This window comes from Rhinolophus ferrumequinum, chromosome 13 (assembly GCF_004115265.2).
Source record: "Rhinolophus ferrumequinum isolate MPI-CBG mRhiFer1 chromosome 13, mRhiFer1_v1.p, whole genome shotgun sequence".
Taxonomy (NCBI): Eukaryota; Metazoa; Chordata; class Mammalia; order Chiroptera; family Rhinolophidae; genus Rhinolophus; species Rhinolophus ferrumequinum.
Window position 1 is genome coordinate 38,658,202 of NC_046296.1, and position 15,543 is coordinate 38,673,744.

General features: G+C 53.3%; 1 protein-coding gene across 1 annotated transcript in view; it reads right to left on the reverse strand.

Annotated features, from left to right (window-relative positions):
• Nucleotides 1–15,543, reverse strand: part of TTC7A (tetratricopeptide repeat domain 7A) — a 111,249-nt gene that overhangs the window by 17,255 nt on the left and 78,451 nt on the right. The window contains exons 16-18 of the mRNA XM_033124425.1: nucleotides 7,800–7,916; nucleotides 4,266–4,363; nucleotides 2,351–2,485 (exon numbers count right to left, since the gene is read on the reverse strand). Coding sequence (XP_032980316.1) covers nucleotides 2,351–2,485; nucleotides 4,266–4,363; nucleotides 7,800–7,916 — 350 coding nt within the window. The remainder of the gene's footprint in view (nucleotides 1–2,350; nucleotides 2,486–4,265; nucleotides 4,364–7,799; nucleotides 7,917–15,543) is intronic.

Here is a 15,543-nt window from a genome sequence, read left to right on the forward strand (position 1 = left end):
CATTTCCCAACCTAAGAGTGGGTTAACGATGGAACTTACTGCCAAAACAGGATGCAGTTTATCTTGAACCAAACCAAGGGAATTAGCTCATTCCAAAATGATAAAAGGGGATATTTTTCCCTTCTTGCAAAATTGCTGCAGCTGGTGGAATCATCCAGCAGGTGGGTGGGGGTGCTAGAGACAACACTCTTAGGCTGGGTCAGGTGGGGGGAAGGGTGGTAGTTAGGGAGCAGGCACTGCCGTGGTGATCTGCTCCTGGCAGCCCTTCATTCAGCCCTCCACATGCCTGCTGGTGACGATGGCCAGAGGAGGTGCGAGGGCTCACGGAGTGCAGATTGCTCCAGAAGTTTCCCTTGCTCAGAATGAAAGACCTAGGACACGTTCTTATTTCCCTTTCTGGCTGTGGCAGCTGTCCACCAGTTTATTCCCTTTCTTCTATGACAGAGCTCCTGATTTTTAAGGGGGCATGTGGACACACAGAATACTGACATTTCCCACAATCCTTTGCAGCTAGGCGTGTGTGGTCATGTGACTAAGTTCTGGCCAATGGATCATGAGGGACAGTGATGTGGGGAAATTCTAGGATATGTCCGAATAGGGAGGAGGTGTCTCGTCCTCCCACTCTTCCTGGTTATGCCTTAGAATGTGAATGTGGTGGAGAGTCATGTTGGATCAAAGGTATGAGAGTGACACCCCTTGGAGGGCAGAGCCAACAAAATGGGAGCTCCAGTGGTAGCACACAACTCCGGAATTGCGTCACTGTTACTGATACATTCCTGGAAGTTGGTGACGCCCCCAGCACACCCCTCCAGCGCCATTATGTCTCCACACCTTAGACAAAGACAAAGGAATCTTTGCCGAAGAGGAGGCCTTTTCTGTGGGTCCTCTAGATTTTTCAACATTCCTCTTCCTACTTAAGATGCAACAAGCTGACCGCGGCGCACAGCTCCCACACATCCTTAGCCTCCTGAGGGACTCGAATATAGTAACTGGGGCAATATTTGCATTATTAAAATGCTTCCCTGTCTAGCCTTTCTGTGAATCCTGGTCCATTTTTTTTTTTTTCCTCCCCAGATTCAGAACCTGCGGTGGTGAAGAGTGGGGGCGTACTGCATGCTAATGTGTCCATATGTGAACTCTATGCCGCGGGAAACCTTAGATTCTCAATCAAGCACATTCTAACTCTGACTTGTAAAACCTGCATGTCCTGGGAACTGATTATTTGCTTTCGCTCTCTTTTCCATCTCCCCTTGGGGGGCTATCGGCACCACTCCCTTGGTGGGCAGGGAGCAGATAGGAGGATGATCAGAAAAAAGGTGAGGAGTTTCACTTAGGCAGATCTCAGTCAAGGAGGCATGTTGGCCTGGTGCATTTTTAGGATTCCACTTATTCTGTCACCTTCCTCTTTATTCTGCTGCCATTTTGCAACATTCAGGCACATCTCTGGCCTTGATTCCTTCTCACTTCACTCTAATCCACCTTTCACACCACCGTCAGATTAAATTTTCAATCACTGCAGTGAGTTACCGCTCGGCATTCCTTAGCTGAGCGCCAGAAACACCCATTGTTGTTGGTGCGCTCTGCCTCTTTGACTACAGTGGACGGAACACAAGCCAACCACCACTTACTGAGCACCTACTATGTGCCCCACAGTGCACTAACTGTCTTAAACACATTAGCTCCTTTTAGATCCGGACAGGCAGCAGTGAGCTGGCATTAGAGCCCAGCTCTGTGCGACTCTGAAGCTGCCTGTCTCCCCAACACTCACTGACCCTCAAACTCCACGGTGGCAACAGTGCCAATTAGCTATCAAGAGGGACTGTCTCCTGAATGGCTACCCTAGTGTTACCAGCCCTTTGCCTTCAATGAACTCGACCACTAAACCTCCCTTTTCTGGGAGCCACCACACCTCACCTCTTTAGCCATTTTGTGAGCTCTTGGGGTTGGAGTACTAACTAGTTCTACTGAGCAGGTGGGCAAGGAGGGATGGGGCCTGTTTTTAGGCTAAAACTACCCTGTGTTGCCTTTCCTCAAATCCCTTCATGTACGTATTTGCTGCCAGAGAGCCTCTCCTGAATAGGCAGGCAGGCACCATTCCCATTTGGCAGAGAGGAAACCCATAGCCAGACAGATTAAGTGACTTTTCCCGGGCCAAGCAAAGAAGAAACAGCTGGAACTAGAGTTCCAGGTTCCTGATTGCCAGGCCTTTCCATGAGGAGTGAAGCCTGTGTGAGCCTTGTCAGGAGTCCCCACCTCCTCACACTCCCTTCTCCAGGACAGGATACAGCTCAGAGAGCCTGCAGACCTGCTGACAGGTGAGTGGGGGGTCACCGGGGCCAGGGTCACTCACCAGCCTGGAGCCAGATCTGTTCCAGCGTGGTCCACAGCTGCATGGGGCCCTGCTTCAGGACGGAGCTGGGCATGGTCAGCTCGGACATGGCCTCCTCCAGCCGGGAGGCCGCGATGGATGATGCCCGCCGAGAGCCTGCAGAGCAAGACGGGAGGGGGCTGAGCAGCAGAATTAGAGTGCCACACACTACAGGCTCCAGGAGCAGGGACTGTGCAGCCCCATGGAGAGGGACAGGGCATCCTGAGGCAGGGCAGGGTGGCTTCCCAGCAGCTCACAGAGCCACTAGGAAGGGCACACCTTGTACCCTCACCCACAGCCAGGGAAAGGAGCTTTCAAAGGGGCAACCAGGCAGCGAGCCCACTTCTAGGAGTCTGTCACTAAGGAAGACAATCATAAATGTCAGGGATGCTTTTCACCACTGCCTGTAACACTGGAAATGCCCCGAATGTCCAACCGCAGGGACTGACTAAACACAAGTGAGGGTGTAATCATACAAAAGTAGGCAGTCATTCAAGAAACGATGCACAAACATGGAGCTCAATGCGGAAAGATGTTCACATCCTACAGTCAGGTGAAAAAGGCCGGCTGAAAAAGCGTCTGACCACAGTTTTATAAGAAAGAAATATGGGCATGGAAAAAAGTCTGGAAGGCCATTTATTAAGGTCTGGGTGTAAAATTATGGGTGATTTTTCTTTTCTTCCTTTTGCTATTTTTGTTTTCTGTTTTCACAGGTGCATATTACTGTTTCCTATACAGAAATGTCCCATTTGAGGTTGTACTGTGAAGGATCCCTGGGTAACAGCTCAGGTCAGACCCTGTGCCCTCTGGAGCACCTCTCCCGGTGGCAGTTCTGGGTGACGTGGGTCCCTGTTCAGGATATATGAGCTGTTGACATTTACAATTCACATGCAGGTGAAATGTGAGCACTTTTTCTCACTCTCTCAGAGGCAATAAAGGTTCCAATAAACTCAGGAGACCTCAGGGCAAACCACAGATGATTTCAGTTTATAAGAGGAGTGCACACAGTCCTAATAAGGTTTTCCCTGAAAATAAGACCTAAGTGGAAATTAAGCCCTAGCATGCTTTTTCAGGACATCCCCTGAACATAAGCCCTAATGCGTCTTCTGAAGCAAAACTTAATATAAGACCTGGTCTTATTTTCGGGGAAACATGGTAATTTGTTCATGGTTCTTCCCTCGTCAATTGCAAGGGTGCTACACCCTCCTTCACCATTCCCTCTTTGGAGTCAGCAGCTCCACATGTAGCTCATGCTCTGCAGATGAACCTCTCAAGCTGGGAGCTGGGCTTGGCATAGGAAATCAGCGCTGTCACTTCCCAGTGAAGGTGCAACTTGGTTCATGTCCACAGAAATGGAAAAAATGGGCAATGCCACTAACTGCGACTCCCTCACACTTTCATTCCTGTGACTAATTCTTATTCTGTCTTTGAGGAAAATATTCTGCTTTAATCAGGTCCTCAGTTAAAAGTCAGTCTGGGCTTTGAGATGTAAATACAAGCTCAGCTCATTCCTTCCTACTGGAGTCAGACTATTAAGGACATCATAACGGCAGACGTGGGCCTCGAGCCTTAGCCTAAGGGGAAATGGTTTCTGTGCTCCACAGCTAACTTTCTACCCCAATCCCCACCCTTTTCATCCCTGTCCAGGAGACAGGGACCCTCCCTTGCCTACTCCAGCCCCAGGGCCTGCAGCCATTTTGCCCCAGAGTCAGCATGGGCCCTGAAAGATGCCGGAGGACAGCTCTTTGGCTCCTTAGCACGAGACCCCTGGGCAGTGGCCGGCAAGGAGCGGGGTGGATTTAGCCAGGCCAGGCAGAGGCCACTCTCTGTGTGTGCTCAGACTAGGAGAGCGAGCTGTGGGCCCATGTGGACAGCTGCCCATGGGGCAAGTTCTTACCAGAGTCTGCGTCATGGGCATCAGGCAGAGTCAGGTGCATGCCGCTCTGCTTCTTTAGTGTGAGGCCCTCTCCGAGGCTGCCTTCCTTTTCCAGGCCTCTGGAAGGCAAAAGAGGGCCAGGCCTTGGTGAAGTGGAGGGCTGGCAAGGAGAACAAGGGAGCCTCCTGCCAGGCAGGCTCTGGGGCCGACAGTTCAGGCCCAAGAACAGAGCTAAAGCCAGGACCATTAGGAAGGATGGAGACAACCAGCAGGACAGGTCAGGGCTCAGGCTTGGGATGCTAGAATCTGGCTCGCCCCAGAGGCTAAATTGACGTGATATTACTCCCCATTACTCACACACATACACACGCTGCCTGCTGTGTGCCTGTGGGACCATCAGTCTCTTCACTATTCTGTAACGTCACCATGTTTCATTCCCAAGGCTACATGCTTGCACATGCTGCAGCCACCGAGAATGTTCTCGCTGTTCTTCTTGGTCTACCCCAAACCCCCTCCTTTAGAATCCAGCCTGAGTGGCCCTCATCTGTCTAGAAAGCCTCCTGTGGCTCTCTGGCCTTCCTTCCCTGCTCTCTGTCAGCATGGATCCTGGCACCACAGATACTGAAGATTAGAAACTGTCTCTTTCCAGCCAGATGCTCCCCCAGGCTAAGGGGAGGCCTTTTCTACCTTTTTGTTGCCCTCACAATGTATCGCCAAGGGCCAGGCACAGAGTGAACATTGTGGACTGGCTTCCAAGGAAAGCCTGGTCTTCACAGGTCACCCCAAGTGCCCCCAGCCCACCCCCCAGGGAAGGAGGGCCCAGATGCCACACCCTGCCTCAGGCACCCTACCTTGGCTGCCAGCATGGCACCAGAAGAATCACAGGGAGTCCCTGGCATGGCAGACAAGCACAGTGATCCCATTCTCCTCTCCCTCCCCAATTCTCTAGGTCCCGGCAGCTCCCACACAGCTAGGGAGGTCCCTCTTTTCTCAGAGTGGGAGTTTGGGGAGGCCCCAGCTCGGAAAGGCAGAATAGCTTGTTGTGCCCTTCTGGGGGTGCACACAGAGCACGGTCACCCCTGCCCACTGCCGGGGATGCCAGTGGCCTTGAACCTGCTGACAGGGGAAGCTTAGAGGACCAAGGTGAAAAGGCCAGGCGAGGAGAAGGCAGGCCCAGAAGGGGGCCAGATGATGGTCCCACAAAGAAAGCCAGGGCCCGGGGTGTTTGTGCCATTCGAACAGTGGCATGAACATCGGCCTGTGGATGCACAGCCATCTTTGTGGACATTAGAGAAAACCACCCACAAATACACAGCGGGTCAGGGCTGGTTCCTGTCTTCTCACACCCTCTTCCCACTCCCGAAGACACCTGAGTGTGGTACCAAGGAGTCAAAGACACTGGATTAAAACCATGGGGCCACCCATTCTTATCTGTGTGACCCTCAGCAAAGCCACCTTTCTAGGTCTTAGTTGTGTCATCTTGAAATGAGCACGAGCATGTCAATCTCATGAGGTTACCGTGAGCAACGCATGAGACAGTATGAGCAGGTGCCCAGCACGTGCTGGCTTGGAGACCAACAAATACCGCTGCTCACCCACCTGCTCTCCCAGCCCCTGAAGGGGCCTCTCCTAGGCTCCAGAAACAGCCTATCTCGGGGCCTCTTGCCACTTGGTTCTAGACCAACATATAGCACCACTCCTGCCCTAAAGAACCCGACAGCCAGATGAGAAGAGACAGTCCAAGTCGAGCAATCAGGAAAGACCCAGATGGAGAGGTCTAAGAGGAAGAGCGGAGGTGTTGTGAGGACGAGGACGGTATCTAAGCAGGGCCTGAGGGGCAGTGTGTATAAGCGAAAGCAGCGGGGGTTGGGGCAGGGTAGGCTAGCCCCGCAGGCTGTGGATTCTGGCCTTGATCCTTAGCTGCCCCAAACTAGATGTTACAAGCCCTAGTTTCTCCAGGTTGAGAAAGAATGCTCCTTTTTCTTGGGAAAGCCACGAGGGTATTGGATCCTGGCCTCTGGTCCCAACCATTTGCCTCCAGGTATCTGGCCTGGCTGAGTCCTGCCCTACCCTGAAGGTTCCTAGGAGAAGTGCCTACGGGAGGAGGCCCACCAGGCCCTCAGAGCAGAGATGAGTGTGTGGGTGCATGGTGACTTGAAAAGCCCCCTAGGCAAAGCCCACTGCCCCTGCAGCCCCACAGTTCTGCTGCCCCGGAGGGAGCACAGATGCCCAGAGACAAGGCTGCAGCTCAGAGGTGCCCCATCGAGACCACCGGAATGAACAGGTAACCAGCTGTCCCACTAAGACACCTCCCTGCCAGCTCCAGGCACAGCTTCTCCCACAAAGGGAGCCGGGTTATGCACCTGCCCAAGCAGCCGCAGCCAGCACGTTGCAGAGCAAGGTGCATCTGAACACAGCTCCCCTCATACCAGAGCAGAGTCTGCCCCTCGTCCTCACATCACCCAGCTGCCAGGTGGCTCCCCATTTCCTTTCTGAAGCATCCCTCACCCCAGAGTCTTCTTCTGGCAGCTTCCACCCACTGATCCTGCTCTGCCCGGGAATTTTCCAGGCCCAAAGGCCTGCAGGGGATGGCTGATCCTATCCGGCCCAAGGGTTTTACTCCATTAGATTACTCTGGTGCCTCTTCTGTAAACTTTACCATTAGAGACATGCCCCTGGGGACTGTGAAAGTCTTCTAGGCTTTCAGAGTCCCTGTAAAAAATGCAAGTACATCCACCAGAGTTGGGTTGCCCTAAGGCCGTCGGGAGACAACAGCCAGCAGTCCCAGAGAAGGGGAGGTGTGTGTGGGGGCGTCCACAGGATCAGGAAGAAGCAGTCTGGCATGAGGCCCTTTTCCACTTTGGGCTCAAATCCCCCGCATCCCAGGGGATTTGAGCAAAGACTTTCTGCAGGTTCAGTCTGGACAAGACTGCCCTGCTTTTGCCCAGGAAAAAGCCAGAGCGCAGGCTGGGCACCAGAGCAGGAGATAGGATTTGTCGAGACAGTGGGTAAGTGGGTAGGAGTGGGGGTGCCTTCAGGAACTCTGCTTCCTCTTTTTCTAGCTTCCAAATGGAACTAGGAAAGAAGTGACAGGGTCCATGGGCTGGGACTCAGGAGACCCAGGTGTAAGCCTCAGCACTATCATTTATCAGGCGGGTAGCTCTGGCAAATTACATACGGTCCCTGAGTCTCAGTTTCCCCACTGAGGTAAGAATAAAATCTGATAATGTCTAAGATACAAGCAACTGACATGGAAGACAGAGCAGCAAGCCCAGCACCTGGCCCAGATGGTCAATGATGGTTTCTCTTCCTTCTTACCCCTCTGAATGTCAGTCCCCTAAACAGGTTCTTTATGTACTTCACAGAGGATTGTCACAAGGTTAAAATTAGACCAGGGATGAAAAAGGCCCCAGGAGCAGGAAGGCCCACATTCTCATTCAAACCTCATCACCCCCCACCCACCAGGCATGTGGCTACTAAGCAGTGGGCGGTTGCCCTGGCAACCACCGCCTGTCAACCCTCTGGCAAACCCGAGGGATGACGACAGCCACTCACCCCAGCTGGGAGAAGTTGTACAGGGTCTGCCACAGCCGCAGCATTTGTCTGCAGGTCACGAGGGCTTCCTCTGGGCCTTTCAGTACCTGCTCCAGTTTCACCTTGGTGAACATCAGGCTGGAGGGAGGGAGAATGGCAGTCAGCATGCCCCCGAGGGGGCTCCCGGTCCTCAGGGTTTTCTTCCCACAGGGGGATCCCAAGGGATTCAGCCGCACCAGAGCAGCCCCCATCTGCCCACCTCCCTGGCCCACAGAAGGCAGAGTGCTCACGAGCATGGCGGCCTCGGCCATACCCCAAGATCACCTGACCTCTCCGAGCCTCAGTTTCTCTATAGAGTGTGCCAAAGCACAAAGCACTCTTCTGCATCCCTCAGTGTCCACACCGCTCATCCCTGTGTGCCCCCCACCCATCACAGCCTATATTGCCCTACCCCCCCGAAGCACTGTGAAGTGTGGTTACTGGTCTTCTTTGTTTGCAGATCCCCCTTGAACATGTGGCCATCTTTATGCTGACAAACCCCATGGGCCCGAGATGGAGCTTTGTATAAGAGACAGACCCAGAAAGCAACTCTGAATCCAGGAAAGAGGCTAAGCAAGGAACTGGTAAAAGGGTCACTAAAGGTCAGAGCTCTGCTTTCTCCTTGCCAGCACACAATAGGTGCCCAATTAACACCTTTACACAATTAAATTGCAAACTTGTTTCCTGACTTGAGATACATGAGGACACTCGTGTTTAACTTTATCAAAGTCAAGGGCCTTCATTGAATTTCCTAAAATAGCCAGCTCCCCTTATATATTCAATAGGATTAAAGCTACATGAAGTCTTATTCGGCCACCATTTGGGAACACAGTTACTGTGCAAAGGGAGAGAGCAACCTCAGGATCTCTTTCAACCAGAAAACCGAAAGTCCTCTGATGTAAGAATGGTGCAGGGATGTGGCCCGAACAGAGGGTGGGAAGAGAGGGCTGGTTCCACCAGGAAGCAAGGCCACAGAAGGTGCCATGGCTGCCTCCCCCTGCCTAGGACACAGCAGAGATCACTAGAAGACTGGCTCACCGGGACTGGGGCGGGGTCTGGACATCCTGCTGTGCCAGGGGTTGGACCTTCAGTTGCCGGGAAGGTCTGGGACACTTAGGAAGTATGGAAGTACTGCACTTTTTTTTTTTTTTTTTTTTTTTACCATGGGTACTGTCGGCCGCACTGATACACACCAGCGTCCTGAGCAAGCTGGCTGAGGCCCAAACAAGGCCGAGCCTCCTGGTTCTCACTGGGTGGTCAATGAGGCACTTTTATTCCCAGCACCGCTGTTGGGTAAACCCACAGGACGGTTAGGCTTGAACCTGATTGCTGCAGGCTGGTTCTGCCGGCCTTTCTAAGATGGACACACAGGCCCTCACAGAAGCCGAGTCCTGTATTAAATGGAGCGTCCCTGTGAGCTAAGGCTGCAGCAGCGGGCAGGACCCAGACAGGGAGGCCAGGAGCCTACCTGGGAGCTTTCCCCTCTGACCTCCCCTCACTCAGGGCCCTGGCGTCCCCTGCCTTGTACTGAGACCTGAGCTCCAGGCTCATGAGAACTTTGATGGCCTCACTGCTCACACCTTGTTTTTCTTAGACTGTGACTTGGGAGGGAGTGAAGAGGATGGAATTTGCCCCAGTCCTCTTTTCAGAGGAGGAGGTTCAGGCAAGTATTTTTCTTCCTTACTTTTCCTCCAACGTGCCACGTGCCTTTTCTACCCCTTCGCACATGGCACTCCACCCCACCCCCATACGGTCTCTCTCCATTTGCATCCATCTCCCATGACGGACTTTAAATCCCACTTCCCTCAGGAAGCCTTCCCAGACTCTCAGGATGCTCTGCTGGCCTACAAGGTGACAGGGCAGAAACGGTGGTCCCCACAGTGTAGTCTTCACAGGAACGTGGTCTCAGCACCCTGTGTGGGCGGCTGCTGGGGAGATCTGGTCCTGCTCCTATTTCCCTCTCCCAGATTCTCAAAGGGGCCAACACTCCCCAAGTACTAGGAGCCTCTGCTTTAGGGAATATGAAGTGGAAGACACAATTTCTGCCTTCAAGGTAACAATTAGTGCTACAAATGACACATTGCCCAGAGACTCAAGTGTTGTATTTTTGGATCAGACTCAGTGCCAGGAAAGCACAGGGAAGGGGTCTTGCTGGGGCTGGTGTTTGATGAAAAGGAGGGTGGGATGCGATATAGTTAGGAGTTGAGGAAAGAGAAGTGTGTGTGTGTCGGGGGGCAGCAGCTGGAGCAGCAGGTGTTGGTGAGGAGTGACAGCCTCTCCCTGTGTGTGTGTGGGGGGCAGGGGTAGGGGAAAAGTCCATTCCAAGGCTGCCCCGCCCCCCAGGCAGCAGAGTCCCCTGGGCAGGGCCACTGGGGCTGGGCTGGGCTGGTTCTGGGACAGCTCGTGGGCAGACCAGCCCTGCAGCATTCCCCTAATAGCCAGGCTCCTCAGACATGCCTCCTCGTTAGCAGGCCCCGCTCTGCCAAGGCGCCCCCCCCACCCCCCGTTCCCTGCACCCCTGAGACTCAGGATGGGGCCATGGCAGACCTGACCAACCATGTGCCCGGAACAGAAGTGGCCAAAAGCTGAGCTGGCGTTACAGTGACTTCTACCAACACAGGCTGTTATCCTCGCGCTCCCGACATTCCGTTAGCATGAGTGGCCCAGAGCGGAATTTCTCAACCCAACCACATCCTTTCTGGGCTGGGGCAAGCACTCCAACAGTCGCCCATTGGTCAGATCCTTCACTCCCAGATCCTGGGAGGCTCCAGATGAGCTCCTGAGATTTCCTTGGTCTCACAGCTCAGCACCGCCAGAGAGATTTTTTTCAACAAAGCGCCCCACCCTAACTGTCCATGACATCAATCCAAATGCCTGTGTGGCCACCTTCCACTCCTGCCACCCCTCCGCATGACCTCGGGGCCCCCGTGCACTGCTCACATGGGTACTGGCAGCTCTCTGAACTGCAGGACAGGCTCCTGGGCTCACCCATGCTCTGTTTCAGGTTGTCCTGCTGCTGGGACTTGCCCTGCCCCCGCGACACCCAGCCAACTCCTAGCCAGAAGTTACCCTCTGACTTTCTGTACACACACCTCTCTAGGAGAGCCTTCACTACGTCGGGATGTGGTCTTCTGCACACTTGCTGGCATGCCTCTAACCCACCGCTGACGTCTCTCCCCTCTCTCAACAGGGATCAGCAAACAACTCCCCTCCCTCAGAAGGGGCAACATTGCTGCCCTTCTGACTAAGACCACCAAACCTCCAGGCCTGTTGGAGCACAGGGCTCCCTCTCCATCCCATCTATCAGGATGGGTGACCCAGTTCTTCAAACAACAGCACAGAAGGCTGGCAGAGCCCTGGGGGGCCACCCTGGATGGTGGGCGACACTTTGGGGCCCACGAAACGGACCACAGCCTCATCAGGATGCTGTGCTTCCTACGTGGGCCATGCTGCTGCCTTGGGGGGCAGAGGGCTACGAGGGGCAAGTCCGGCTGCCCAGGCCCGGGCGTACCTATTTTCTATACTTAAATGAATCTACTCTGTCATGTGAAGAAAGGATTCTGAGGCTTTCAAAAAAAGCCCACTCTTTTCATCCATTGGCTCCAGTTGTCCTGCTCCAGGAACTGCCAGTGTGACCAACCACCCCGCTCTTCTCTGAACGTCCCAGACAGTCTGCAGTTAGCACTTAATTACATTATATATTTCTTTTTGCCACGTGGCTTATGAGTTTAATAATGAAGATAAACTCATATCAAGCATTTTAAAATTCAGACACTGTGGCCTGCAGGTGGTAAAGCCACCATTCATCTTGTCCTGTGCCCTGCCGTGGGTGCCCACCTGCAGGACAGGGCCCCTGCCTCCTCCACATCGGTGCCCTACCTTCCCCAGTGCCTGGCACAGAGCTGAGCACACGGTGCCAGCTTAGTACTGTGAAAATATGTGTTGTTAGACCCATCCGGCCATGTTCTAGGTCTCGCAATCCGTGTTAAATCAGAGCCAATTTTTTCTGACACCACTGCTTCCCGCTGCTGGTTCCTGGCTAGGAGGGAGCAGAGGAATCTGCTCACTTGCTACTTCGTAACTGCAGAGTGGGCTGGACTCACGCTGCCAACAGGCAACGAGCTGGCTGATTCCATTTTAAGCTGCCCAGAAGCAAAGTGGTACAGGGCCTGGGGAGGAACGGGGAGTCCTGGGCACGAGGTGAAGATGCCTGGCTCCTTGGGACTAGGGGCTCTTCATCTCAGAGGACGGTCCCCAGGCAGAGCCAATAGTACCACCAGGGAGAGTCTGAGATAGGACGGCCCAGACACTGGATTCTAGCAGCCCTCTCACACCCTGACAAAAGCCATTGCGGGGCAGGAATGACCACAGTGCTGTCCACAGACCCTGCAGTGTGACCTCACTCAGAGTGGACAGACACGGGCCCAGGAGTGAGAAACCTGAGCCAAAGTCCCAACCCTGTGGCTGCCCAGCTGGGCATGTCACAGGTTCCAGACCTGTGAAATAGGAGTGAGGTGTCCTGCCCTGTCTGCCCCAGGGATCCTGCAGGTGACCTCGAAGCAGTAGCTGAGAACCCACAGCTGCATTCAGTCCTCAAGCACAGGCTTGCCTGAGGCTCAGGGAAGGGACTTCTGCTTTGAAACTACAGGCCTAGTAGACCCTTGAAAGCAGTTTCCAGGCCAGGTACCCCTGAAGGCTCTCGAAAAGCCCCTGAGCTTCATGGCCTGCTTGGCGAGGCAAGGCAGGTGGTCTTCCTCGTGGCTTCTGGGACCTAAGATGGGCATGAGAAAGGAAAGGAAGAGGATGGAGGTACAGACAGAGCCACAGCAACCTCGGCGGTGAGCCCCTCTTGCAAGCACTTTCCTGTTTGTTTGTTTTTGGTAGTTACTCATTTTGCCACTGTTCTTTAAACTCTACATAGGTGATTCGTATACTCTAATCCGCCATCTTGGACCTTCCTTGTCGCACTTTCCTGTTTTTTACGCTGTGGAAGCCCATGTGGAATACACTGAGGTCTTTTAAGGCCGCATGCTCTTGCCACGCCATTGCATCTGAAGGCAGATGTGAAAGTGAGTGTTCTCTCTAGGGAAGGAGAAGGAGCAAGGATCAGTGTAAACACACCCTGCACTCTGTCCCATCCAGGGACGAAGCTGCTGGGGTGACAGGGAGCAGAGTCCTGGCTCCTGCTACTCTCTGTAGCTCCATTCCATGGACGCAGCGTGGGCGCCCGGGTCCTAGCAGGGAGGCCCAGTGAAGCCACGGGCCCACTCTCCAACACTTACGCCTTCCTGAGAATGCCAGCAGCGCCTTGGCAGCCCAGCCAGGCCCCCACGCCAAGGCTCGGTGCTCCCTCCACTGCTGTCCTCACAGCATACCTCATCTACCACTGCACTCTGGTCAAAGTAGGAACCTGCCACCTCCCACGTCACCTGCACCGCCCAGCACAGGGTGGGGAGGAAGCGAGGGGGGTACCCTTTCTGAACCGTGAATCATCTCAGCCCTGTAGAGTCTGTATGTTGGAATTTGTCTGGGCCAGCCCCCATCCTGCGGGGGAAGACAGAGACCAGAGAGGTCAGTGTCTCTGGGTGTCACCACAGGTCACCAGCTTTGTCAATCTTCCCGACTGCTCCAATCAGGGCTGATGAGGGAGGGTCCCAGCGCAATGCTTGGGTAAGCCTGACATTTACCTCCTCCTTCTACCACTTTTCCTGGGCACTGCCTGGTCTGCACTCCTGGGGCAGGGTCATGATCAGCCTGCGATTATCTATCAAAAGGATTGCAACTTGGAGCTGTTCCAATTTGAGACAAAGACAAGTCATTTCTTTCCACTGCTATGAAGAGGAAATATCTTAGGGGGAGCCTCCTCAGAACTGGGTGAGCATAAGTCTTTCCAAACCCTGTGTTTTAAAAAGAGAATTATTTTGTAAATAGGGGCTATTTTTGTGGCAGTGGCTCTGGCTAAGCAAGTACTGTCCTGGGGTAAGAGATATTCTTGTCCATTCCCCTTACGAAGGAGTCTTGGATCATTCTTCCCTGGGTCCCCTCCTTGGCTGCTTATCCCAGCACCCTACTCTTGGTGGCAAGGGGGTTGGCAAAGCAGACCTGGCTGCAGGGAAGGACTTGGCCTGTGTGGGCGGCAAGTACGATGGGGCCACATTTTTCACTTTCATGTTCCTGAAAGCAGTTCCCTCTAAAATTCCTCAGCATACACAATAAACACTTGAACGTGGTAACCAGCATGCACCTGAGAGCGCCACCTCCGCCCCTGGCTCACTCCTCCTTAAACGGGAGGACATCATGCAGAAACATGGCTTTTGGCATCGAACGAAGCGGGTACGCTTCCAGGTTCTGCCGCTTCCTAGCAAGTTCCTTCATCTCTCTGAGTTCTACCTACTGGGTAAAGCAGGGACAGTAACGGTACCGCCCAGGAGGGCTGGTGGTGGGACGAAGGGCAACAGAGCCTGTAAAGGCAGCCCTGGCGCAATCACCCCTCAAAAACGGTCAGCGGTCATTCCCAGATCACTTGCCCCATCATTATCCGTCTTTCCTGTCAGATCCTCTGCTCCAGCAGGGAGCATGGCTTTCTTATCTTTGTATTCCCAACGCCTGACCTAGTGGTCACTCAATGGATCTTTGCTGCAGAACAGAAGAAGCAAAGTTGCAGGGCGTCCTGCGGAACTCTCCACTCTTCCTGGCCCCGTCTGTGTGTTCACCTCTTTGACGGGCCTTGGGTGGGTCTGCCTGACCCCTCTGGCTCCTGGCCATCATGGGAGCCATCCACGCTGGGGGAAGGGGTGGCAGCAGGTGTGGCGAATGCACAAAAGGGGGTATTATCTCTTTAAAGGACAGTAATTAGTAATTCCAGCTGATGGCTGTACCATGCTATTTTAATGAAGAATTCTATTTTTACAGAAAACACATAATTGAGTGAAAAAGCAGGCTATTCTCTGAGTCAGGTGGCCACGCTTCTGGAAAGTCTAACTCCTCGGCCAGGAGGCCAGAGCCTGCACACAGCACGGAGTTTTACAGCAAGTGGGCCTTATCCCGGCCGCCTCAGTCTGACTCAGGGGTGAAAAGCAGGGTCCATGTCTGATGACCCAAGTTAAATCCCAGCTTTCCTTCTTCTAGCCATGTGACCTGAGGCAAGTTGCATAACTTTTTAGAGCCTCAGTTTTATATCTATAAAATGGGAATGACAATATCTATCTATCTATCTATCTATCTATCTATCTATCTATCTATCTACCTACCTACCTACCTACCTACCTACATACCTATCTATGCCTCGGGGGTTCTTATGTGGAAATAAAGGCCCAGCAGGAGGCTGGCACTTCATAAAGGGCCCGATCCACATTTGCCCTGTCATTATTATTTATCTAGCCCCTGTTATGCCCAATTGCTTACTTATGCCCTTCATGCCTCCAGATCCTCATCTGTACAGTAATGCTAGTTCCTGTACCTCCCTCCGAAGGTTGCTGAGGGGATTCAATGAGTAAATGCAGCTGAAGTGCTTAGAGCAGCACCTGGCACAGAGCAAGCACTAGGTGTTCTGCTCACGGGTTCAAGCACACCAGGGTTGTTCATCCCATCAGCTGGCGAGGGTTCTAGTCCCTGCTCTGCCACTCATCAGCTACCTGACCTTGAGACATCATCTAGCTTTCCCATTAGTTTGTTCACCTTTAAAGTAGGAGGGTTGTAAAAACTAAAACATAAATCAATCCAAAAT